Raw genomic sequence first — 27,998 nt, 5'->3', positions numbered from 1 at the left:
CAACTCAACGCATCAAAGGCAAGCATTACGCCGCTATCCAGAGACACATCCCACAGAAACCATGGTTCAGTCTACTATCTCTAACTCGCCGCCATATGACATCAATTATCAGAATGCGACTTGGACATGCATCTTACCCCAGTCATCTGTTCAGACTCAAAGTCATAGACTCCCCAAATTGTACCTCTGACCCCAATCAAGAAGCAGACCTCAACCATACAATTTTAGGATGCACTAGATACAAACCACAAGTGACCAACTTATATCAAACGCTTATACAACTGAAAGTTCCACTTCCCACTTCCGTTTCGTCGTTGTTCAGCAGCTATGACATCCGTATATATCAAGCAATAGCCAAATTTTTAAGTGAAGCTAATTTAACATTGTGACAAGTTTGTTCTGTAGTCTGCAGTTAAACTGTACTCATCCAACCAAAGTTCCTGTACCGTGGCTTTCCATCACCAATTAGTCATAATGCCATGAACGGTCCCATGTTGTAAAGATGTTGCTCTTTGACTTTCCTGTTTTCTAAATGTACAGAGCTGGCAGCATGGTCTTACGGACCAAATGCCAAAATGTAATTTTAAAAAATTAAAAAAAAAGCAGCTTGAGCACTTCTTTTGCCAGTATCAGGGGGAACTACGCCGACTAAGCTTGACCACCGAGATGTGCTCTCTATTTCGTAATTACCTGATATTCATTTCATTCACTCAAAATTTTATGGAATACGAGGATTTCGCTGTACCACAAATAAAACGTGAATAGTATTTTCCTTCAATAACTCATTTTCTATGTGTGCGATGCCCCGCCAAACCTACGGCACGCAGGGATCGGAGATTTTTAACATACGTGGACACAACATTTCACCGATCACGCATGGCTGTGTCAAAGAGCAATTCTTGTTCCAAGAAATGAAGTACCGGGCGAGATGACCGTGCTGTTAGGGGCGCGCAGCTGTGAGCTTGCATCCGGGAGATAGTGGGTTAGAACCCCACTGTCAACAGCCCTGAAGATGGTTTTCCGTGGTTTACCATTCACACTAGGCAAATGCTGAGGCTGTACCTTAATTAAGGCCTCGGCCGCTTCCTTCCCAGTCCTAGCCCTTTTCTATCCCATCGTCGCCATAAGACCTATATATGTCGGCGCGACGTAAAGCAAGTAGCAAAAGTAAGAAGTCAAAAAGCAACTTGTACAAGAATTACTCGAGGTTCTACCGATTTCCAAGCCTATCGACACAACATGTCATAGAGGTGAGGCTGTTAACTACACGACAGAGATTTTGCAAAACTTCAGGTCACCTGCCGATAGTATTGAAACCACCATCATGACTAGACATGCCGCGGGCTAGGAATCAAATTATCCCTTCGGATATACCGTTTAAATTTAGACGTTTGTGCTTCCTAGTTTGTTTCAGTTTCGTATGTGCATCAACTAAGACCCAAAATAGAGTATGGTTCCACAGAGTATGGGACCATGACCAGAATTACTTGATATGAGAACTGGGAAAAGTCCGAAAAAAAGCAGCTCGATTTGTTCTGGGTGATTTCCGACGAAAGACTAGTGTTACGAAAATGTTGCAACGTTGGGACTGGGAAGACTTGGGAAAAAGGAGACGAGCTGCTCGACTAATTGGTATCTTCAGAGCTGTCAGTGGAGAGATGGTGTGAAATTATATTAGTAGAAGAATAAGTTTGAATGGTGTTTTTAAAGGTAGGAAAGTTCACAATATCAAGACAAAGTTGGAATTCAAGAGAACAAATTGAGGCAAATAAGATGGAATAATAGGAACTATACATCCACGTGGAGAAGATTACCGATACCATCCGAGACAGGCTTGTGACACGAATGCACAAGACTGACCAACCGCATCATTACCTTCTTTCAGCGGAAGAAACCTACATGGGCTTGGTGCAAAGAGGCGGATAGAGACCTTGAAGAAATGGGAATCACACATAATGGCATCCAGGAGTGTGTACCACTTAAGAAGAAATTTCAAGCGTTCCAGGTTTTCCGAGACAACCCGAAATTTGAAAATAATACATTAAAAACGGGAGAGGTATGGATGCAGGAGCGGAAAGAAGGACACCCAGAACGAACGCATGCGGCAGTACCGGGCAGACATCAAAGTCAGAAGTAGCCAGTTGAAATGACGTGGTCCGAAGTTGACCGATACGACATGAATGAATTATTATTATTATTATTATTATTATTATTATTATTATTATTATTATTAATTTTGTACCAGGAGGTACACCTCTACGCCGCACGTTTAAATCTTGCGCCAATTGGAACTCCTCTACTGGAGATACACTGAACTTAAACTGGACCTACTTAAACCCCTCCTCTGAAGATGTCACTGTGTGAATTTCGACTTGTTTTGCTTACTATTTATCAAGAACTTTGGACATTCCGTCATAGATCTCACTGCCGAAAAACTATGATCATGCACCCTTGTGCGAAGTGAAGGAACCTTATTTGAAGAAATTTTGTATTCATAATTTTGTTCTTTACTAAATTTCGTTCATTCATTTGTGGGTTGGCAATATTTACCTTTCTTTCCGCCAGTTTCGAATTTAGCCAACCCAGAATTTCTGTAATTAATTTTCAGCCACTCACCGGCTTCTTCTTCAATTTGGTGCGTAACTGTAAGGTATCCAATAAAATTGAGAGGGTGTGGCTTAATTATTCATGAAAGGTCTCGAACCTTCCCCGAGGGCTTATAAACTGCTGATTTTCACATCTCTTGGCCACTCGATTAACATCTAAGTGTGTGGACCTAATGCAGGAGGCGGGAAGCGCTTATTTCATCAGGCAGCAGGTCTTCTGTAAGGTAATGGCCTTTTAACATCTTTATTTATTGCTAGCTCAGCAGTTTAACACGCGGGAAAGGTCCGAAACCTTTACAATGTAACCTAATTTCCTAAATATGCAATTTTCTGCCGGCTTATGTAAAAACTTAATTAAATTTGTGACTGTAATTCGAGGATAGACATTGATTTACCCTCTCGAGCTCCCATTCATTTTGGTTTGAGGTGACTACGTTTTGGTAACTTAATTTTTCTCTTCCGTAATGTTTAAATTTCCTTCTTATACGGGTCACCTCCATAGGTTGGGAATAGCCCCTGTGTCATCGGCCTAGTGCCTTTTAGGTTTTAAGAATGCATGTGTAGGAGTGCAAATACTCGCCTCCATTCCTTTTGTTTTTTCGGGCCATTACTTAACCTATTCTTTTTCTACTAAGGCCCAGTAGGTTGGGTACGAGGTACCCCCGTTTCATTTTTTGTAAGTTGTGCCTGGTTGTAATCTTGGATCCTTATAAGTATTGGTTCTAAATTGCCATACCGTTGTTGTATCACCTAGTGATATGTTGTTAAAGTTTTGTTATTCTTGCTTGTTAAAATTCAGAAATATATAACCTTGTTAAAGTTTTATATTAACTTTGATTTGGTAGTTAGGCCCATTCACCCAGGCGCCTTCTTTCGCCTCTGCGTTCCACAGATAACCCCGGAACAATTATTATTATTATTATTATTATTATTATTATTATTATTATTATTATTATTATTATTATTATTATTATTATTATTATTATTATTATTATTGTACCGGGTGGTACACCTCCACGCCGCTTATTTAAAATTTGCGCCAATTGAAACTCCTCTGCTGGAGGAAGTCTGAACTTTATCTACGGTATTAATTTTCAAGTTTCTCAGAAGATGTCACTACTTGGAAACTTTGGAGTTTTTGAACATGGTCATTTTTGACGTATTTTTGTTTTACCTGTAGTAAGAAGTGTGAACTTTCTCTTCTAGAGGGCACTACTGAAAAACTACAATGGTGCACCCTAGTGCGAAGTGAAAGAAATTTTTTTTGGAGAAAATTTAATTTCAAAAGTTTGTTCTTTGCTAAATTTCTTTCAGTCATTGTTTAAGTTGGCAATATTAACCCTTTCTTTCCCCTTGTTTTGTATTTAGCCAATCCCGAATTTCTTCAATTAATTTTCCACCAATTATGTGTTTCTTCTTCAGATTGTGTAGGGGTTTTCTTGGTTAGCCAATAAAGTTTTTTTGGGAGGGTGTTCTCATTCCCATAACGCCTCGAACTTTCCGCGAGAGTATATAAACTGCTGATTTTAGGGTCTCCGGGCCACTTCTGTACCATCTTTTAGTGTGTAAAGTACGTAGCAGGGGGCGGGAAGCGCCTCTTTCTTCGGGCAGCAGCTCAATAACCAGGTAATGGCCTTTTAATAACTTCTTTTCTTGCTAGCTCAGCAGTTTAACTCTCGGGGCGGGTCCGAAGCGTTTCCACCATGTAACCTTTTCCTAAAATGTAACTACTCTTAGCATCTATTCTCTTTTAAAGCTACATATTGGGATAGAGAGTGCTTAACCCTCTCGAGCTCCCACTCATATTGCTTTGAGGTGAACTTATTTCTCACAACCGATTCCTCCTTAATGTAATGTAAATTGTTCTTTTCTAAAGTCACCTCTGTAGTATGGGATTAGCCCTTGCATTAGCGGCCTAGAGCCAGATTAGGTTTCATACAAAATGTATTAGGAGCGCAGATCGCCTCCTCTCAAGTGGTTATTTTAGAGGTCATGTAATTAACCTTTTTCTTACTTAATAGGCCTCAGTAGGTTGGGTATTTTACCCCTGTATCTATGTCCTTAGAGGACAACTTGAAGGTGGAGTTTGGTGTGGCCTTTGATAGGCTTAAAGCTGAGAGCGAGTGGCTCTTTTTCGAAAATTGAGTGTTGTATGCCTCGAGGAGGCTTTACTGTGTAATTTGGAGCAAGTGCTCCTGGGCTTAATTGGGGTCTTCTGCCCCTTTGTTGAATTCTGTATATCGTAAAGTTGGGCTAATTGCTCAAGAATTGTGTGTCTGGCTCTAGGAGCCCCAAATCCTGTAAATGTACATTCTCGATTAGTGGTTTTGCTACTCTGTACCTGCCATTATTGCTATTTCTTGTTTTTTGCTAAGAAAATATAACCTTGTTAAATTTTAAATTCACTTTAATTTCGTAGCCTGAGACCTGTTCACCCCCCGCACCTTCTTTCACCTCTAACTACCACGGAAAACTCCGTAACAATTATTATTATTATTATTATCATCATTATTATTACTATTTATTATTATTATTATTGTTACGGAGTTTTCCGTGGTAGGTAGAGGTGAAAGAAGGTGCGGGTGTGAATAGGTCTCCAGCTACGAAAGCAAAATTAATTTAAAATTTAACAAGGTTATATTTTCTTTTTAAAAACAAAGAAATAACAAGCATGACAGGTACAAAGTAGCAAATCAAAAAAGGGTAGTTACAATATTTACAGGAATTGGGCTTCGCGCCCTGATTTTGCACTGCTTGGGCAGTCAGCTCAGTTTTACCCCAAACACGAGTTTTAACAGAGGGGCAGAAAACCCCATTCATACCTAGGAGCCCTTGCTCCAAATTACACAGAAAAGCCTCCACGAGGCATACAACACTCAATTTTCAAAAGAGCCACTCGCTCTCAAAATTTAAGCCTCTCCCAGGCCACACCAAACTCCACCTTCAAGTTGTCCTCACTGGACATAGACACAGGGGTAAAATACCCAACCTACTGAGGTCTATTAAATAAAATGGGCAATTACATGACCTCTAAAATAACAATTTGAGAGGAGGCGATCTTGCACTCCTAATACACTTGTTTTTAAAAACCTAATCTGGCTCTAGGCCACTAATGCAAGGGCTAATCCCATACTACCGAGGTGACTGTAGAAAAGAGCAATTTGTTTTACGTTAACGAAGAACAAGTTGAGAAAATAAGTTCACCTCAAGACAATGTGAGTGGGAGCTCGAGAGGGTTAGCACTCTCTATCCCAATATGCAGCTTAAAAGAGAATAGAAGAAAAGATCGTTACATTTTAGGAAAAGGTTACATGGAGGAACGCTTCGCACCCGCCCCGAGAGTTAAACTGCTGAGCTAGCAAAGGAAGAATTTATTAATCGGCCATTACCTTATTGATGACCGCTGCCGAAGAAAGAGGCGCTTCCCGCCTCCTGCTATGTACTTTATACACTGAAAGATGGAACAGAAGTGGCCCGGAGACCCTAAAATCAGCAGTTTAAATACTCTCGCAGGAGGTTCTAGGCGTTAGGGGAATGAAAACACCCTCCCGCGATGATTTTATTGGTAGATCAATAAACCCCCTACACAATACTAAGAAGAAACACATAATTGGTGGAAAACTAATTCAAGAAATTCGGGATAGGCTAGATTTAAAACAAGGGGAAAGAAGGGGTTAATATTGCCAACTTAACCAATGACTGAAAGAAATTTAGCAAAGAACAAACATTTGAAATAAAAATTTCTCCAACAAAATAGTTCTTTGACTCCGCACTAGGTTGCACTATTGTTGATCTTCAGTAGTGTCCTCTAGAAGAGAAAGTTCACACTTCTTACTTCAAGTGAAACAAAACCACATCAAAAATGACACAGTTCAAAAACTCAAAATTTTCCACGTGGTGACATCTTCTGAGAAAGTAGAGAATTAATAGCGTAGATAAAGTTCAGACTTCCTCCAGCAGAGGAGTTTCAACTGGCGCAAATTTTAAATTAGCGGAGTGGAGGTGTACCGCCCGGTACAATTATTATTATTATTATTATTATTATTACTATTATTATTATTATTATTATTGTGCCAGGAGGTACACCTCAACTCCATTCATTTAAAAGAAGCGCCTTAAAGAACGCTATCTCTCGTACAAATCTTGAAACAGCTACGGCATGAAGTTGGGATATTGCCCAGAAGATGTCAAAATTGAATTATTGAGTTATGTGTTACTTCGAAGTTGTTTAAACTGTCTGTATTTATTTGTTTTGTTTTGGTTTACGTTAAGGTGTTTGAACGTTTCTCCATAGATGTCCTTACAAAAACTGAGGTCACGCAATCTGGTGTAAGACGGAAGAATTAGTGATTTAAAGAAGTTTTGTGTTTATAGGCTTTCATAACTAAATCAACTTTCATTTATTTTGATATTTCAGGGTTTGCAACACTACCTTCTTATCCCGCCAGCTTTTGAATCTGGCCAATAACAATTTTCTGTAATTATATTTCAGCCAATCACTGGCTCCTTGTAACTTTTAAAACTATCCAATAAAAATGAGAGGGTGTATCTGGATTTAGTCCAGAACCTTCTCGATCCATCCCCTCCGGGATATAAGCTGCGGATTTTTCAAGCTACCTTGTCTTATTGCTCGTCATCCTACTGAGTGTGTATGTTAAGACAGGAGACGGGCGCCTCATTCTTCGCCAGGCAGTTCAACAGCCAAGGTAATGGCCACCAGTCTTATTTTTCTGTAGCTACCTCCGTAGACTCACACGAGGGGAAGGTTATAAATTCTAACTATGTAACCTACTGTTTTCTAAAATGTAAAACTTCTTTCGGCTAATGTAAAATTTCATAAAGACTTAAATTGTAAATTGGGGATAGAGAGTGCGTTACCCTCTCGAGTTCCCCTTCAATTTATCTTGAGGTGACTACGATTTTGTAACGGTTTCTCTTTTCTGTCAAGCATTAAATTAACCTTCATTCGAGTCACCTCAGTAGCTTGGGATTAGCCTCTGCATCATCGGGCCGAGAGCCCAATTAGGGTTTTATACTTAATTTTCTAGGAGCGCAAGTGTACGCTTCCATTAATTTCGTGTTCAGGCCAGTAATTTAACCTGTTCCTCTTTTCCACGAAGGCCCAGTAGGTTGGGTAATAGATACTCATGTGTAAAAATGGTAAATTAGAGGTTGAGCCTAGAGAGGCCGGAAATTGTAAGATTTTTGTAATGTTGCCTTGAGTAGGCTGTAAGAAATTGGGAGCCAGTCTCCTTTGTGGATTCGGAGAGTTCGTAAAATCTTTCTGGTTTTGTGGGATACTATTAGTGCCTTTCGAAGGCCGTAAGATTGTAAGAGTTGGAGCAAAGTGCTCTGGAAATTTGTGTTTAATTAAACGCTACATAGGCGTCATTGTAACCTTGTGAATTTGGGGCTTAAGGCCTGAAACTGTTAAATTCCCTATTCTCGGGTTTTCCAATTCTTGTATCAAGATTGTTATTGTACCTGACCTTTCTTTTCTTCACCTAGTGAAGAAGCTTGTTAAGTTTGAAATTTGAAAAGAAATATAACCTATTTTAAAGTTTTAAGTTGATCTTTGCTATAGTAGATAGACCCATTCCCACCAGCACCTTTTCTCACCTCTCTGAGATCCACAAAAACACGGTAACAATTATTATTTTTATTATTATGCATGAATGATACCTTTCGGAACACACGAATCTTTATTTATGATTTCGTTTGCGGAGGATACAAGATGCTTTCATCTGTTCACTAAAGATCCTCTTCCTTTCTTACGTCCACTTGGTGCCTGCTCTTTTTGGTACTTCATTCTCTGGAGTAACTGACAACTTGTCAATTTTCTTTCTATATATATTTCGATTCAAAATTTCTTCAGTGCGTTCTTCATGTCCGCTTTTGTTTGTTGTATCCAAGGGAAATTCTTCAGTTTATCAACTCTTTCAAGAACTTGGTGGGTTAGTCTGGTGTCTGATAGCCTCTTAACATGTCCATAAAATTTTAGCCTTCTCTCCCTGAGGTCGGCCGCAATATTAGATAAGGTTTCTGTGGATTTCCGGTTTTGGAGGCGGTAACTTTCTTCCTTGTGTCTTGGTCCTAAACATTTCCTCATGATTTTTCGCTCTTTTAAGATATTTTTCCGCTCGCTCTTTTTACGAAGCGTTAGAGTTTCCCCAGCATATAAAGCCCCAGGTTTTATTACAGTATTGTAATGTTTAATCTTAACATGGACAGACATACATTTTTCGTTGTAGATTTCTCTTGTTCTCCCATATTCTCTTCTGAGTTTTTGGACACGGTTGTTTTGGGCTATGTTTCCTTTTCCGGTTCGTTCGATTATTATTATTATTAATATAAGTATTAAATTATGGTTTTCTTCTGGGAGCTTAATTGTTGATAGAAAAGCCAAAGGTAGGCATTATTACAAGGGGAGGTACATACCTCCCGTGGTGCACTGTCACTACATTGTCCTACAGATGGGGCTTGTAGTGGTGTCTCAACGGCACACTAGCCGCCAGCTCCTTGGTAAGGGGCAGTATTCCAACTGATGAGCCCACTGATACACTGGGGCGAAATGCTGATAATTTCACGCTTGAAAAGTACCTAAAGAGCTTGTACACAATATTGTTTACATTGAGTAAACTTAACACTGTGAATTTGTAATGTTATGAAGAAGTGAGGAAGTATGATTGCAGTAGACCTTCGCTGCCACTTTGGTAACTCTGAGAAAATTGTCTGTAACTTTGTAAGCTGCTAATTGTCCATTACCTTCAGATACTATGTTTGCACTGAAACCAGTTCGTTTGCACCGATCGTAGTTGCTATGAAGAGTAGTGAGGAGAATGCATTAAATATGTTCAGCGTATAGAAGAACACAAGTGCCGCTCGATCATCTTGTATTTGTCTTCAGTATGAGAGACTAAAAGCGAAATAATGATTTTGACGAAATAAAAGTGTGGAATAGAATGAAGAAGTATCTTATACGATATTACTTTTATGATATTCAGGATGGGTGCGATGTTGCTCCCTAGTTTTTAATGTCCGTAAGTTTTTGTTAACGAATATTTTCACACGGAACAAGTTGTGGTCGGTTCTCAGGAACATTAAAATGTGTGTACCATACTAAAATTCCACATATGCTCCTGAGTTGTCGACCAAAAGACATAAATGTATAAGAATGTCATCAACTGACTTCTACAGGAAAATCTGAGGTACATTTCCAAGGACAACTCTGATTCTCTCCTCCAACTCGTCCAGAGTGCGTGGCTTTGTTCGGTACACTTCTTCTTTGGCCCAATCCCACAAAAATAAGTGACAAGGGGTGAGGACGGGACTTCTAGCAGGCCACTCATGTGGTCCCCGCCGTCCTAGCCAACGTCCTTCGAAATGTTCATTCAGCCAGCCACGAACGATTATGGCGAAATGAGGTGGTGCTCCTTGCTGAAAAATTATATCAGCAAAATTGTCCCATTGTGATATTACTGGCCACACACATTCATTCATCATCTGGCGATACCGGTCGCTGTTCATGGTGTCTCGTAATATTAATGGACCAATGATACGATCCGCGGTCAGATTGCACCAGACTGTCAATTTTGGTGACTATGGAGTTTTACAACTGCCATTCCTGGATTTTTTCTCCCCAATAATGGCAGCTGTTTCGGTTGACGATTCCTTCTCGCCACCCCCTTCCCCCCGCCCCAGCCAGCCAACGCAAAATCAACCTTTTCACTCCAAATAATGTTTATGAACACACACGGCCAATCGTTACTCCATGACAGTACACAAAATTTCCCCATATTCCACTCCCCTGTCACAATCCTCCAACGATAACTTCTGAGCATAATGGGGTTTCCAGGGTCTCCAGACCAGGTCGTTCTTTGACGCAACACGGACTGTATGCCTGCTGATTCCACACTCACAAGCTGCCTGGGTGTTGATTCACCAGGACTGCGAGTGAATATCTCTCTCACTGCCGCTACATTTCCTGGAGATCGTGCTTCCGAAGGTTTATCCACAACTGACCCAGATGTCATTAGCTTGGTGTGGCAATTCCTAGTGGTTTTAGAATAAAGTGTGGCATGAGGGCCATGAACACCCCGCCACCATCGCTGAACAAGGGCTACAGTTCGCCACACTTCAAACCGCGAAGCAACCTTCCTGCCATCTCATCGTTCACTGGAAGAAGATGCTACTGAAGGCCAGCGTATTCTCAGGGATACTGTAACAAAACATAACAACTTTCACTAATAACTGTTACCAGGTGTATGCATAAGTCTTTCCCGGTTTTGTGGTAAAGGAAACACTTAAGTTTCAAAGAAAATTCTTTTTTTTTTAATTCAAAATATTGACCATCGGCTTCTACACACTTCGCCCATCTTTCAAGTAAGTTTTGAATACCATGCCAGAAAAACTGCTTGTCTTTTTCGGAAAACCATTCGTCGAGCCATTTTCCAAATTCCTCGAAATTGCTGAAGTGCTGCTCTGCGAGCGCGTGCCCCATTGATGCGAAGAGGTGATAGTCAGACGGCACCAGGTCGGGAAGTACGGCGAGTGCGGCAGGATGTCCCATCCAAGCGATTTCAAGGTGTCTTTCACTGGTTTTTCAGTGTGAGACGGCACATTGTCGTGAAACAAAATCACTTTGCCATGTCTTCTGGCCCATTTCGTCGTCTTTCGGTTACTTAGTGATTTAAATTATTCATTTGTTGGCGATACAGTTGTGCATCAACGGTTTCGCCGGACTTCAAGAGTTCGTAACACAAAATACCTCTCTGGTCCCACAAGACACAAAGCATGGTCTTCTTGCCGATGAAATTGCCGAAACTATGTCTCACATGTTCTAATCGATGGAGCGAGTTCACCGTATGTTTCCACCAGCAAACGATGACTTTACACAGCCTTTTCCTTTTGATTAAATAAGAAAATAAATGCGCGCAGCAAATGTTCTTTCTCAGGCACAAACGTCGACATGATCACTGAACGATACAACACAGACGCTAGAGTTTGACAGACTCAACTTATGTGTGTTCGTAGGTTAATGTCAGACGAACAAACTGACGTATGTATCAAATTCATACGCTACGTACTGTTCGCTGGCGCCATCTCTTAGTGAAACCACAAAAGACTTATGCAGAAACACCTGGTAACAATTATAAAACTTACGAAAATTATAAAGTAGAGATCTACACCGCACCGACCCTGTGGAATAACCTACTGAAACGTCTCGAATGGCGAGAACGGTGCGAAAATTCAAGGAATTTAGTACACCCACACCCCGCAGGTTAGCTTCAGAGTAGGCTCCTATGAAATTCATTAAGTGCTAGAAATATAGTCTGAAAAGATGGCATGGTCTTAGTCTGCTATGTAGGAGTCAAGGGGAAAGGTGGAAGGTGGTTACTTTTACCAGCGGAAAGGAGAGGAAGTGCTACATGGATATATCGTACAGGAGGTTATGTGAAAGAATGTGATCTACGAAATGTCACTGTAATACTTGTCACAAATGGAAGATAATAATAGCCTTTACTCAAATAAAGTCTCAAATCGGAGGTAAATTAAGAAATAATATGAAATATTTTATTTGTAGAGAATGCATACTTTACTGCTATTTCTTCTACGTCGCAGCGCTTCCGTAAGTGTTTTTTTTTTTTTTTGTCTAACACTGTCGTGCGTGATGTCTTTGCTCACTGAAATTCTTTGGTGTCGTTTTATTGATTCTTTCATTCGATTTAATTTGAAGGGTTGTCACTTCATTTGTCACTTCCCGGTAGTGCTGCAAAGGAAGAAAGAAAATATGGCATTATTTCCTGAATTATATCGCGATATGCAGGAATTAATTGACGATAAGAAGCTACGGCCTATGTACATTAGAAGAATTCTGTGGACTAACGAACTGAAATACAGACATAGATTACGCGATAACTTCCGGAATGCTGCTGACCTCCATTTTGCTGTTTGAACTACCCGCGCTAGACATATGGACAAAGATAATGAGAATTCACAGACATAGCACTCCCATTCATCGGTGCCAGCCCTGGACATCAAGAAAGAAACAAAAGACGGCGCGAGCAGCGGAATGCAACATAATGGAGTACTGTCTACAGCTCGTACGTATACATATTTCTCTACAGATTTCTCTAGTAACGATGGTATTTGTAAAAGTACCGCCGATTTGAGATTTTATTTGAGTAAAAGCAATCATTATCTTCCATTTGTGACAAATATTACAGAGACATTTCGTGGATCACATTCGTTTACGTAACCAAAAATAATCTCGCACAATTGTCACTTTATCAGCTGCTGAAGTTAGCCAATCAGATCGCTTCGCGTGCGACTTCAGATGAGCTTTGCGAGGCGGTGTTGCTAAATATGCGTGTGGCTTAAGTCTGGCTTGAGAGCACCAATCGAAGAAATAAACTCCTCCAGGGGAGGGACTTGAACAAGAACCTCCCTGTTGATAGGCTCGTCCCCATAACAGGCCCGCTACCGTGGCATTCACTGAAACCCACTGTGTGTGAGTGTTTGGTGCTCATTTCTCGGCATGGCTCTCAAGGCCGATCAAGCCACGTGCAGATTTAGCAACGCCGCCTTCTAATGCCCATTTGAAATCGCCCGCGAAGCGATCTGATTGGCTGACTTCAACAGCTGATAAAATTACAACGGTGCGAGATATCGACGTAATGTTTTTAAATTACATATCAGTATGACCAATACTCTAAGGTTCACGTTCTTTTCGACCATCCTGTATTTGTTGTGACGTACGTTAGAGTGTTGGGTGAAATAAAAATCGCTATAATGAATTAAACAGTACGTTGTGTGACATTATATTTAGTGACAAATAATAACCCCCTAACCTCCTTAACAGAAGGATTGAATAGTGGGGAATGAGGATCAATGTCGAGAAGAGCAGGACAGCGGTGATGAGTAGAGGAAGTAGAAAAGGAAAAGGAGTTATCAAAATCGGAGACAATGAACTGGAAATAGTAGAACACTTTAAATACTTGCGAAGTAAACTGTCAGAAATGGAAGAGTGGATATGGAATTTAGTAGAAGGATATGTTTGCCATTATTCAGTATTCATTAGGATGAATGCGGCAATCGAATGGTGAATATTTTTCCCTCCGAATATTTTTCCGATTATTCATTCGAAACTGCATTAGAATGAATGGAGCAATTGAATAGTGAATTCTTTCGAAATAATCGAGTGAAAAGTGATTTTATTAAGACAAAGTGAACCGGGTATATGTTTGTTAGAGGTTTTGTCCTACTGATAAATAAGTGGTGAAAATAATCTCGCAAAACTGATTTAGTTTCAACATTTGGAGATACGTTTGGAGAAAAAGGTATTTCTGCTTTTCAAAAGAGTTCATCTATTCGCTTATTTCAATTGGTCATCCGTTCGACACACTTAAACCGAAAAATTGTTTCATGATGCGATACAACTGAATGACTTTTGAAACTCATTCTATTATTTCATTCGATTCTTTAAATAATCGGGTGGAGGTTATTCGTTTATTAAAAGTACTCGATTATACCATCACTACAGCTGGGATTACTATACGTACGGAGATTAATATGGAATAATGATGTACCAATGAAAGCTAAAGAAGAAATGTACCAGTAATGGTGTATGCAGCAGAAACCTGGACAATGACCCAGAGATATGAGAGTAGAGTACAGGCAGCTGAAATGAAACTCCTGAGAGGAGTATGGCACAGAAGACAACGAGGGACTGAGTGAGAAATGAAGACGTACGAAAAGAGCTAAATGTGCAAAAACTAAATGACAAACTGGAAGAGAACAGATTGAGGTGGTTTGGACACGTCAAGCAGATGAAAGAAGAATGACTGCAAGACAAGAACGGGAAAGACAGATGACAGGGAAGAGAGGACGAGGAAGACCAAGATTACAATGGATGGACGCTGTGAAGAACAGCATAAGACGACAGAACACAGTGAAGAGACGGGACGAAGTGGAGAACAACCATACTTGCCCCCACCGGTGTCACCTGCAAAAGGGAAAATTGTGATGATGATGATGATGATGATGAATAACCTCCTACGAGGACGAATCAAAAAGTAAGTTACACTTAGTTTTGGCGATTTATGAAACCACCTATACATAGGCAACACGGCTATGACAACATACAATGTAAGTTCGCTTTTCCCATAGTCCCCAAGAGACTGTAAAATCTTTCGGAACAGCCAACCAACTTTTCGGTTCCGGATGCGTAGAAATCACCTCCACCTGGAGACAGCTGATTTCACCTCCTCATCATTTTGGAATCATCATCCACTGAGATCATTTTTCAGCTTACCGAACACGTGAAAATTGCATGGCGCTAGGTCTGGACTGTATGAAGGAGGTTGCCACTCCCACTTGAATCGCTGCAGCAGTTCGGAGGTTTAACGGGCCGTGTGAGGTGTTGCGTTATCGTGCAATATCCCATGCTATTATCATGTGTTCGGTAAGCTGAAAAAGGACGAGGTTACATAGCGCTGGAGGTAGTTTCTATGCATCCGGAATCGAAAAGTCGGTTGGCCGTTTCGAGAAATGTTTGCAGTCTCTTGGGAACTACCGGTATGTGGAAAAGTGAAGTTACATTATATGTTGTCATAGCCGTGTTGCCTATGTGTAGGTGGTTTCATAAATGGCCATAACTTGGAAGTGTAACTTAATTTTTGATTCGCCCTCGTAAAACGTTTCCTGGTGGTTGGCGATTTTCTGCAGCAAAGGCCGTGCACTGTGACCACCACTGCAAGCATGCCCACTGCTACCCAGAGGTGGTTACTCCCTTAAGGGAAGACGCAGGCAGAAAACATGAAAAAAATCAAAATTTATTTTTGTTGGTTTCCTTGAATCTAGGAGAATATAATCCCAAACTTTAAATTGAAATTGGAAGTGCAAATAGCACTTAAAAGTTAAATAATTATGCACTGCAGTATGGCACAGCATTACTTAGCGTTCGCAGTAATAAATGATGTCTTGTTCCACAGTTCTGTCAGTGAAACTTCCGACAATGATTTATTGAAGGCCATATATTCTTTCCTTCCTTGTCAGAGAAGATAAGAGAGCAGACAAGGATGGTAATGCTTTTGCTAGTTGTTTTAAGTCACACTGACACAGACACGTCTTACAGCTACAATGGGACAGGAAAGGGCTAGGAGTGGGAAGGAAGCGGCCGTGGCCTTAATTAAGGTTCATCCCCAGCATTTGTTTGGTGTGAAAATGGGAAACTACGGAAAACAATTCTTCAGGGCTGCCGACAGTGGGGTTCGAACCCACTATCTCCCGAATACTGGATACTGGCCGCACTTAAGCGACTGCAGCTATCTAGCTCGGTGGGATGGTAATGAAAGAGAGGAGTACGGTTAGGGGCAGTTTTAGATCAGGTATAGTCCTGAAACTTTATTATGACAAGTTTTGCTTTTATTTTCTGAATGTCACATAATGCAGGCAGAATTATCTCCAGAATTGCTTGATGGAATTTCATAAAATTTTGAATACAAGTCACCGAAATAAATATAAAGCTTGAAGTAGAGTCATCTTTTAGTGTGATGAATAAGAATAATTTCATGCATTAAAATATTGAAAACAATTTATTGAGAAAATACCATCAAGTACAAAAAATTACAGAAAATCAACAAATATATTCAGGAAAAAGTTACAGCACTTAAAATTCTACGTACTTATGTACAATATTAATATATTTGAAGGTTTAAATTTTATTCTATAACTTACTCGAAATGTGTAACGAAAATCAGTGGCGTATGGAATAATGTTAATAGTTCAATAACTTAAAATAAAATTACCACGGTGGCCCTTAAACATTCAAAACTTTATTAAATTAGTGTTCTAAGATTCATTTAGACATGATGAAAATTATGGAAGATATATGTAATCAAACACATGAATATAAATCTGCCTACGTCTCCCGTTTCGCGGGCCTGGTTTGTACTGAAGAGACGTCTGTGCGTACAGCACAATGACATGTCATCAGCTGTCATCTGCCGTGACATCTTTGCTTCCCACAACCCTCTCGTAGTGTCCAGCGTCCAGCTCTAATGGAAATCCATCGCTTCTCTTTGTTTCAGTACAACGCGACAGAAGCTGGAGCTAGTGGGCGCCTTGGCGAGTATGACGTACAGTCTGGGTTTGGCTGGACCAACGGGGTAATCATCGAACTACTGTCGATGTACGGGGATAAAATGAGGGTTGATAAGGTTAGTGTGAATTATCTTTTCTTCAATATACAAAAGGTATCCTTTTGATTGGCAGAATACGATGAACAAATTGGATCGCTCGATAAATGAATAATACAAATTCGTAAATATCATTAAAATATTATTTCTCTATAATAAACCATATAATGTCAAGCCGGGATTCTGCTCGCACGGGTGAAAAGTTGCAATGTATTTTCACGTTGAAAACATTTCCTAGCAGACGAAATAGGGATCCACATGCTAAGAAAAAACGTAAAATTAAGTAATTTCCTCAATAGTGCTGAAAGTTGAAGGGGTAAACTGCCCGGAAAGGTTTCAAACTGTGAGTCAATCTAACAATTCGAAAATCACTCCCGGCATAAATGCGTTTGTTTCTTTACTCGTTTTCTTCTTGATTCAAGTCCTGGCCAGATTAACTTACATAATTCTATCTGCAATATGTTCCTTGGTTCAATACCCTCAGGCATTTTTGATTCTTGAAAACTGTGTGGTCGTGGCTTTAATTAAGGTACAGCCCCAGCATTTGCCTGGTGTGAAAATGGGAAACCACGGGAAAACCATTTTCAGGGCTGCCGACAGTGGGGTTCGAACCTACTATCTCCCGAATACTGGATACTGGCCGCACTTAAGCGACTGCAGCTATCGAGCTCGGTCCGATTGTAATTATAAGGGCTTAAGTGTAACTCTATATTGACTCACATTAGCACTCTTAGTGGTAGAAAAAGGCAAACTGCTAATCTAATCGACCGCATAACGATGATTAAGAAAAGGATTGTAATTTTAGGAATAAATAACAAGTATATTCTCATACTTTATTATATTTTATTTACCTGAAATTCGTAGCTCATATCCCTAGGAAGTTGTTATCATTGAGTTGCTTGCCTGAATGGCTAGAACTGTGGTTTTTTTTAAGTAAATCCCCGCCTAGATAAAAGAAGCTGTTGCTATTACTCAGCCGGCAAAGTCAGTAAGTACCCTTACACCTTTACCTCTTGATCTGTACGAACACTACTACATTTCAGTTAATAAATGTATCGATTGTTTGAGAAATAGCACAAGTCCAAATTTTGGTCATTTTTAGTTTCGAACTCAGTTATGTATTTCAAAAGTAAATGCATCGTGTTACGCAGAAATTACGGTAGTCCAAAGATTTCCTATCCCCATATCTTTCTTTCTTTCTTTCTTTCTTTCTTTCTTTCTTTCTTTCTTTCTTAATCTCCTCAACCTCCAGGGTTGATTTTTCCCAGCGATGGATCCCACCTCTACCGCCTCATGGGCAGTGTCCTGGAGCGTGAGACATTGGGTCGGGAGATACAACTGGCGAGGATGACCAGTACCTCGCCCAGGCGGTTTCACCTGCTATGCTGAACAGGGGCCTTGGTGGGGAATGGGAAGATTGGAAAGGATAGACAAGGAAGAGGGAAGGAAGCGGCCGTGGCCTTAAGTTTGGTACCATCCCAGCATTTGCCTGGAGGGGAAGTGGGATACCACGGAAAACCACTTCCAGGATGGCTGAGGTGGGAATCGACCCCCCCCCCTCTACGCAGTTGATCTCCCGAGGCTGAGTGGACTCCGTTTCAGCCCTCGTACCACTTTTCAAATTTCGTGGCAGAGCCGGGAATCGAACCCTGGCCTCCGGGGATGTCAGCTAATCACACTAACCACTACACCACACGGGCGGACTTATCCCTATATCACAATTTAAGAAAGTAGAATTCCAGACCTGTTCACGCAAGCTTTATAAGGATATGAGGAATTATAAAAAATTAAAACTTACGTGGAATTACTTTTAGAGAAGAGACGCGTTCATTGCCGTGTCCAAAGACCCACCAGCCCACCCCCAGTGTATTAAGTGAAAACAGAGTCTTGCAGGGAAGTCGTTAGGCGATTTGTAACACAATTTCCTCGTGGACGGTCGGGATTTTCTTCTGCAGACGCAGAGCAAAGTTCTCTGCGAAACGTAAAGAATTTCACCTAATTTTCTTGACAAGGCATAAGCCCAAAAAGCCTATATCATTTCTTAATTCTTGTTTTCTTATTTTAATTGTTATCTCATGTCATGTACGGATAAAGTGAGCAGTTGCTATGTCCTGGAGCGGGAAGTGATGAGTCAACGGGAGCGCAGATAAGCTGGGCGCTCCTGCCGGCCAACCAATGAGAGAAACTCACTTAAGTGTGTAGACGGGGAACCTTTATGCCTCTATCGAAATTCGCTGAGAGAGCATAAAAATACTTAACGTTTTTTAGTTAATTTTTCAATTTTGATGTGCTTCTCCCCTCTCCCTCAACTCTTCCTCACTATTTCCCTCAGACCCGGGTACATTTTCTTACCTATAAATTTTTGTGCCTCTACTTCCAAAGATATCAAACGTATCCTATAATATCCTTCACTGCTGGAAATGTTGATAAAATTATACACAGGTATTCCTTAAAGTGAAGTGAGATTTTTACAGCAAATTCAAAGATTTACTTCTGTTTAGCGCTGAGAATTTTAATAATCGATTGTTTTATATAATAAAAGGAAAATTATCCGAAATGCTACAAGTTATCACATGAACTAAAACTCATGGGAGAAAACATTTTGAAGAATTCCAAGTCGACATGCTTAGTCTCACTTAGTGATGATAGCCTTTTAAAATATTTCTACGCTAGAAACTTTAATATATTTCAAGCTCCACGTGAAAAAAATAATCAGCCATTTCCTTAATCATTTTTTTCTCTACGTCGCACCGACACAGACAGTTGTTATAGTGACGATGCGATGGGAAAGGGCTCGGAGTGGAAGCGACCGTGGCCTTAGATAAGATACAGTCCCATCATTTATCTAGTGTGAAAATGGGAAACTTTGGAAAACCATCTTCAGGGTTGCCGACAGTGCGATTCGAACCCAGTGTCTTCCGAATGCAGGCTCAAACTACGTGACACTAGCCGCACTGCTAATTCGCTCGGTGATTTCTTTAAGACTGTGGTCTTTGAAGTAATTGTAGTTGATATTTTATCCATAATTTGTTGAACAAGTAATTTGTAATTGTAATAGACTACAATATCTGTCGGGCAACTCTAATTCACCCCAAATTGTTTGTACTTTTTCCATTACTGATTACAATTCGTATCAAACTGGAAATAACTCTAGGCGGGTGAAGCAGAGGGTAAACGATAGTTTGTTATAAGTAGGGCCCGCAGGTTTAGACGGTGTAAAGCTTCGTTTTACGTTTCGTATATGCTTAACATAGGTTCCTTTTTAGGTTTTAATTCGTGAATGCAGCTACTGATATCTTCTAAGAATATTTTCATGGTTCGGTTGGTTAGTACGTTTTATGGGACGTTTGCAGACACCAACATCTGGCTTACCGAGCTCGATAGCTGTAGTCGCTTGAGAGCGGCCACTGTCCAGTATTCGGGAGATAATGGGTTCGAACCCCACTGTCGGCAGCCCTGAAGATGGATTTCCGTGGTTTCTAATTTTCACACCAGGCATATTCTGGGGCTGTACTTTAATTCACTCATCGCAGGGAATAACAAGATAAGTAAAAAATTGAAGTTCTCAAGGGAAGCACTTTTTAAAAAAACGAAATCACCGATTCACCAAACATTGTCAAATTATTCTGCTTTATATGAAACTACTTTGCAAATAATGATTTCGGTTGTAGTTTGTTTAGTTCAAAAAATTAATTATTTCCTCGTTTCTTTCATTCTTTCTTTCTTAATCGGTTTGTTCTCCAGGTTGGTTATCCTTCGGATACAGCGAGGATTCCCACCTCTACCGCATCAAGAGCAGTGTCGTGGAACGTGAGACATTGGGTCGGGGTACACAACTAGGCAGGATGACCATAACCTCGCACAGGTGGCGTCACCTCCTATGCTGAACAGGGGCCTTGTGGGGGGATGAGAAGAGAAGACTGGAAGGGAAAGACAAAAAAAAGAGGGGAAGGAAGCGGCCGTGGCGTTAAGTTAGGTACCATTCCGACATTCGCCCGGAGGAGAAGTGGGAAACCACGGAAAACCACTTTGATGATGGCTGAGGAGGGAATCGAACCCTCCTCTACATAGTTGACCTCCCGAGGCTGAGTGGACCCCGTTCCAGCCCTCGCACCACTTTTCAAATTTCGTGGCAGAGCCGGGAATCGAACCCGGGCCTCTGGGGGTGGCAGCTGGTCCTATATTGACCAGGCATTATTTTCTTATGTGGAACAGTCAAAACCAAAGCGTGTAAATCACATTTCTGTATTGTCAGCTATAAGATTTAATATTTATCTTTAACAGCATCAACTGTGTAAATTCACTGCCAATAATTAATTTACAGGACAATAAAGTCCACGTCCACAAATTTGACTATTGCTTCAATATTACGAGGAAATTATTTATCTTGTTAGTGTCAGAGGGTAGAGAGAATTGATCTTAGTAGGTCAATGCAAACATTTAAAATAAACGAGAATTAAGGCCATGGTGGGTTCCTTCCCACACCCAGCACTTTTCTGGCCCATCATTGCCATAAGTTCTATATAGGTCGGTGCGACGTAAAGCAACTTGTAAAACAAATCTCGCGTAAGCGGAAGTTAAAGCAATCTTCAGGATCGCTATCAGTGGAAGAAATAAGGACTGTAGTCAAGGGTATACTCGGGTATATGCCTTAAATCCTATGGTTAACTCCACTCATAAGAGTATGCCTTTCGATTTCTCGCGTATACCTTCTACTTTGGTTCCTTTCTTCTTAATTTTGCCTCTGTTAAAGAGTTTTAATTCTCCAGCTAAGTTCGTAATCGTGAACATCGAAGGTTCTGCTTGATCTGCCACCACTGTCCGTTGTTCACGTCTCTAGTCTTATGTTCACACATTCAAATACCTCACCAGTTAACCGATTTAAGCCTGAAAAATATATGAAGACGTGGTTGCAAAACCACCGTACTACAACACACACCAATTCAAAAGTTTGTTCCACGGAAAGGTGTGATCACAAACGAAGTGAGGCACCTTGGGTTGCTTTTTAATAAAGAGCAAGAAGTAGGTCCAGTAGAAATGATGATGATATCATCCATGCAGTCGAATCCGACAATTGGCGATTCTAGGAATTAGTTGTCCTGTTCCACTCTGTCTTCTTTAGTTGTTCCAGGGTGAGGGTGGTGTCTGTTTTAGTGGTGTCTAACCAACGAGTCCTCTGGCGACCTGGTCTTCTTGTACCGATCAACATGATTGCTCTTTCCAATGCATCTGATCGCACAACGTGGCCAAGGTATGCAAGTATCATACCATCATGCCAGCCAATGGCGTACGGGACTTGATGCGCTCTAAAACTGTCTCATTGGTGATTTTTGCAGTCCAAACACCAGAGCTCAAAAGCGTCGATCATCCTCTTGTAAGCCTGTTTCAGCGTTTCAGCATGGTTATGAACAGCGGTAACATAACCGCATTGACTAATCCGTACTTGGTAGCCAAACTGGTATCTCTGCTCTTCCAGATCGGGGACATAGCTATCTTAACGATTCTTCCAAGCGAAATCCGCCTTTTTAATTTCAGGACCGGAATCTCCACTTTGACTTATTTTGGCTCCCAAGAAGATGAAATCCTCCACACTCTCTATCTACTCCCCATTCAGCTTTAGACAAACTGTACCACTCTCATCAGTAATCATAACTTTGGTCTTTAAAATATTGAGAGAGAGACCCATTTTCTTCACTTTCATTTTTGAGGCGGGAAATTAAAAGCTTCAGATCCTCTTCTGTTTCTGCCAGCAGGGTTTTATGTTCAGAATATCTCAAATTGTTTATAGTTCTTTCCCGTAGAAAGCTACTGTGTTAACAAACTGAAATTTTCAAGCAAGTGCATAGATTTATTCTTTGTCATCATAACATGTCTTCTATATGATTTATGCACAATTGAAGTAAGTTTATCGTCTAGCTGTAACCCACTTTGATCCGGGATTTGTTACGTTCTGTCTTGGAGTATACCCTTTGAGAATTTTGGGACTACAGCACTCGAAATAAGAGTTTCTTGGACGTATTTCCCATAGCTACACTAGCAACGTCCACAGCTGCAGATTTATGCTGTTCAAGAAGGGAATTCTTTTTATATTTAACCCGGCAAAAACACAAATCTTAAGTACACTAAAGTAAGCGTGCACTGGTTGCAGTGCTGATTTTAGGTTAGTTAGCTTAGTTAGAATTAGAGTAGGTGAAGCGTTATCTGATCCTGTCATGATGAAGAGGGGTCGCTCAGGAGAGTGTAATCGGACATTTATATTTTCTTATATACATGATGAGTAAGATCTAGAATGACAGATAAGGATATTTGTGGATGATGTTATAATGTATAGAATAATAAGTGAGTTGCAGGATTGTGAACCACTGCAGGAGGACTTGAACAATGCGGTGAGATGGACAGAACGTAAGTGGGATGAAAAGTTAAGTTGTAAGTTTCACCAAGAGGAAAAGTCCTCGCAGTTTTAATTATTGTGTTTAGGGGCTGATAGTACCTTATGGGGAACAAAGTAAGTACTTAGATGTTAATATAAGGAGTGACCTTCATTGGGGTTATCATATTAACGAGGTTGTTAAGAAAGGTTACAGATCTTTTCACATGGTTGTGGGAGTATTTAGGGGTTGTAGTAAAGATGTAAAAGAGAGGGTGTATAAGTCTCCGGTAAGACCGCAGTTAGAGTATGGCTCCAGTGTACGGGATCCTCACCAGGACTACTCGCTACGAGAACTAGAAAAAAATCAAAGGAAAGCAGAACGATTTGTTCTGGGTGATTTCCGACAAAGGAGTAGTGTTACTAAAATGTTGCAAATTTGGGCTGGGAAGACTTGGAGACGAGATGATCGGCTATGCGGTATGTTTCGAGCTGTCGTTGGTGAGTTGGCACGGAATGACATAAAAAGAAGAATAAGCATGAGTGGAGCTTTTAAAAGTAGGAAAGGTAAAATTGGAATTCAAGAGGACAAACTGGGGCAAATATTCGTTTATAGGACGAGGAACAAGGGATTAGAATAAATTATCAAGAGAAATGTTGGATAAATTTCCAAGTTCATTGAAAATATTTAAGAAAAAGCGAGGAAAACAATTATAAGTATGAGATAAACAATTCATAGGGAATCTTCCTGCCTGCTGTCATTTCTTGATGGATACAGTACTTTTGCATCCATCTCTTGGCACAGGCCAGAGCAAACTGTAGCTTCCACTGAAGTCCCAGTCTCATCCATGGCTGTGACAATATGGAAGCTGGTGGGGTATGGATGGTGCTGATTAATGACATTCAGAGCACAACCAGTGTGTCTGGGTGTCATGAAAGGTGTTGCTCATAGGGTTAGTTGTGCTATAATAGCACTGTCTGGCCAAGTGAGGAAAGCAATGGCAAACTACCTCACTCCTCATCTTGCCTAGTACGCCTCATTTTGGTACTGCCATTGGTTTTTGTGGTTTCCCTATAACTGCATAGACGTTGGTGATGCTATTTGAGGATCCAACCAGCCTCTGGGCTAGTGACCTAACAGACAGACAGGGAATCTTCTACCTGGGCAACCGCCCTAAATGCAGATCATTTATGATTGATTGATTGATAGATAGATAGATTGATTGATTGATTGATTGATTGATTGATTGATTGATTGATTGATTGATTGATTGATTGATTGATTGATTGATTGATTGATTGATTGATTGATTGATTGATTGATTGATTGATTGAACTGGCTTGCTTGAAGCATGCCTGACAGAAGACTACTCGATCATCCGTAATAAAGTTTCGATCTATAGCAATCCATTTTTCAATAAGTGGGATTTTTGCATTGTTTCGCTACATTACAAATAATGTTAATAAATTATTGAAGCAACAATTCACAACGACTTCTGCCATCTGTATTCTCTGTGGATGACTGCAGGCCAACCCGTTACGCTCCTCCTGACATTGTATCAGCTGCATAAAGATGTCCAGATGTCACATGTGGAATGGGAGGATGATAGGCGCTGCGTAACCTGAACTATCTCCGTCCCACTACTTATCTACATTTAGGGTAGTCGCCCACGTAGCAGATTCTCTATCTGTTGTTTTCCTAGCTTTTTCTTAAATGATTGCAAATAAATTGGAAATTTATTGAACCTCACTCTTGGTAACTTATTCCAGTCCCTAACTCCTCTTCCTATAAACGAATATTTGCCCCCAATTTGTCCTCTTGAATTCCAACTATATCTTCATATTCTGATCTTTCCTACTTTTAAAGACACCACTCAAACTTATTCGTCTACTGATGTCATTCCGCGCCATATCTCCACTGACAGCTCGGAACATACCACTTAGTCGAGCAGCTCGTCTCCTTTCTCCCAAGTCCTCCCAGCCCAAACTTTGCAACATTTTTGTAACGCTACTCTTTTGTCGGAAATCACCCAGAACAATTCAAGCTGCTTTCCTTCGGATTTTTTTCAGTTCCTGAATCAAGTAATCCTGGTGAGATCCCATATATTGGAACCTGGTCTTACCAGAGACTTATATGCCCTCTCCTTTACATCCTTATTACAACCCATAAATACCCTCATAACCATGCGCACAGATCTGTACCCTTTATTTACAATCCCATTTATGTGATCACCCCAATGAAGATCTTTCCTTATATTAACACCTAGGTACTTACAGTGATCCCCAAAGGGAACTTTCACCCCATCAGCGCAGTGATTGAAACTAAGAGGACTTTTCCTATTCGTGAAACTCACAACCTGACTTTTAACCCCATTCATCATCATATCATTGCCTACTGTCCATCTCACAACATTATCGAGGTCATTTTGCAGTTGCTCACGATCTTGTAACTTATTTATTACTTTGTACAGAATAACATAATCTGCAAAAAGCCTTATCTCTGATACCACCTCATTACACACATCATTGATATGTATACGAAAATATAAAGATCCCATAGTACTGCCGTGAGGAATTCCTCTCTTAATTATTACAGGGACAGATAAAGCTTCGCCTACTCTAATTCTGTGAGTTCTATTTTCTAGAAACATAGCCACCCATGCAGTCACTCTTTGGTTATTTTCTTTATTACTTTCTTCCAGATCTCCAGTAAAGTACCCAATTGATCTGTTAAATGAGTAAAATAACAATGTCCAGCCTATAAGTCAGAATAAATTAAGATAAAATGAACAACTGACACCGTCATATGGCCCATGTACAACTCCATCAACAACGGCACATGTAGTATAATAAACCTTCATATCTCTACCGTCTGGGCTCGCAACCTAGCACATTCCAGACCGTACATTGTTCTCGCTGCTGACATCCTCAGCTTGCAAACCCAGCTCTAGTATTACATCACCTGTCGTGTTGGTGTGCCACAAGCTCCTTACTTAGCATTTTAATACGAACTACTTCCTAATTACTAAACGCCATTACCTAACTATCTCACCAAAAACTCTTCTCGTTCCAACATATAATTCCTCATAGCATTCGTCACCCAAAATGACCATCACACTTTTCTTTCAGGTCAATCAACCTCTTATAATTACAACCACAAGCAAACTCCGCATTTTCATATTCTCATCGATCTCGTCAACTAATCACTTTTCCAGTTGTCTTAAATACAATTACGAGATCATTCTTTACATACCACCACATCTGCCTCTTAATCATAATCACTCTTACCTTCACTTATAATTCAAATTACTCACAACCAAATTCCATACTTAAATTCTGCCATTACGTCTAATCACTCTTAGCGAACTTCACTCAAATATTACCATCGAACTTTCCAATCTCATATACACCCAAAACAAACTCTTATCCTTTAACTAATCACTCTTCCAAATTACCTTAATTACATTCTAAACTCACTAATTATTACAAATTCTCGACCCTCTCATGCCACCAACTCATCATTCACATATACATTATCCTCCAAATCAATTCCAAATTACCTTAATTACACTCAATTCACTAAACATTTCAAAAGCAATCCAGTTTACTTACTACTACCACTTGTCTTTTTACTTCTCTTCACTACGCCTTCACCAATTTTACCATTCTTACCCCATAGTTCCTTTAAGCTCAAGCTTCTCCCTTTAGCCAAGGCACCTCGTACTTCTGCTTCTTCCCTCAAATCATTATTTTCACTTCGTTTAAGACCACTTGCCATATCTTGTGCTTTCCCTCCCACCGTCACTTCCTGTATCCTCCTTTCTTCTCTCGCACAGGACTCCATCCTCAGCTCATATTCTGCTTCCCTGACCGCTTCCGATGATATTACTTCTGCTCTCTTGCTAATATGCACATACTCATCTGCCCTGCTGATTTCTTCTTGCTTCAAACTCTCTTCCAATCCATTCAGTTTCGTCACTGTCCGATTTCGAGAGCAATTCCCATAGCTCACCACCAGTATCTGACCCCTAATATATGAACTCAACCCCTGCAGTTTTGCTCTCACTAAATGATTCATCAAAATTATGAAATTCATATTCACCTCTCTTCCCAAATCCCTTTTAATCCCAATTTTCTCACTCCGTAGATCACCAGCGTTCCTTGTCACTATATCTGCCATCAATAAATATAGCAGCGACACTTTTATGGGTCTTCGCCCCCTGACCTTGCCTACACTCTCCACATTATCTATATCGACCTCACTAAAGTTAGGTAATTTTCATTTTCTTTTGAATGATATCAACCACTTTATAAATAATGACCACTTTAGCTTCTGTCTTTTCTTCCTCCATCCCGTAAATAAATATGAATTTCTTCTTACGATCCAGACTGCAGACTGCAAATTCATCCTTCAAATTTACCACCTCCCCTTCCATATTTTGTATTTTCTCCCTTAGTGACACCATTACTCTTTCACTGTCTTCCATATTTGCCTCAGTGTCTTCCATGTACTCCTGGATCCACTGCCTCGTCTTTTCGTGCTCTCGGACTTGTTGCTGTAGCATCTTTTTTAACTGATCAAACGGGCATAACTCCTCCACTACCTCCTTTACCACCTTCCTAATAACTTCTATGTATTCCCAGCTAATGTTGCTACTACTGTGTGAACATGGATTTACTTCCACTCTTCCAATAACCAGCAGCACAGTGACCACCACTGCCGCTAACAGCATCTCCTCCTACAATCCCATCTCTACCTTACATTCCTTTTTATTATTAGTTCCCTTCTTCATTCTTCCCTGCCATCTTCCGATAGTGACCCTGTAT

The 27,998-nt window shown here is 40.4% G+C and overlaps 1 protein-coding gene across 1 annotated transcript in view; it reads left to right on the top strand.

The window, feature by feature from the left end:
* Positions 1-25,897, top strand: part of LOC136872317 (trehalase-like) — a 139,661-nt gene extending 113,764 nt beyond the window's left edge. The window contains exons 6-7 of the mRNA XM_068227435.1: positions 16,697-16,825; positions 25,874-25,897. Of these exons, the coding sequence (XP_068083536.1) occupies positions 16,697-16,825; positions 25,874-25,897 (153 nt within the window). The remainder of the gene's footprint in view (positions 1-16,696; positions 16,826-25,873) is intronic.
* The last annotated feature ends 2,101 nt before the right edge of the window (positions 25,898-27,998 follow it).

Source organism: Anabrus simplex, chromosome 4, assembly GCF_040414725.1.
Source record: "Anabrus simplex isolate iqAnaSimp1 chromosome 4, ASM4041472v1, whole genome shotgun sequence".
Classification (NCBI taxonomy): Eukaryota; Metazoa; Arthropoda; class Insecta; order Orthoptera; family Tettigoniidae; genus Anabrus; species Anabrus simplex.
The sequence above is the reverse complement of the archived record's forward strand: the minus strand, read 5'-3'. Positions and strand labels throughout refer to the sequence as shown.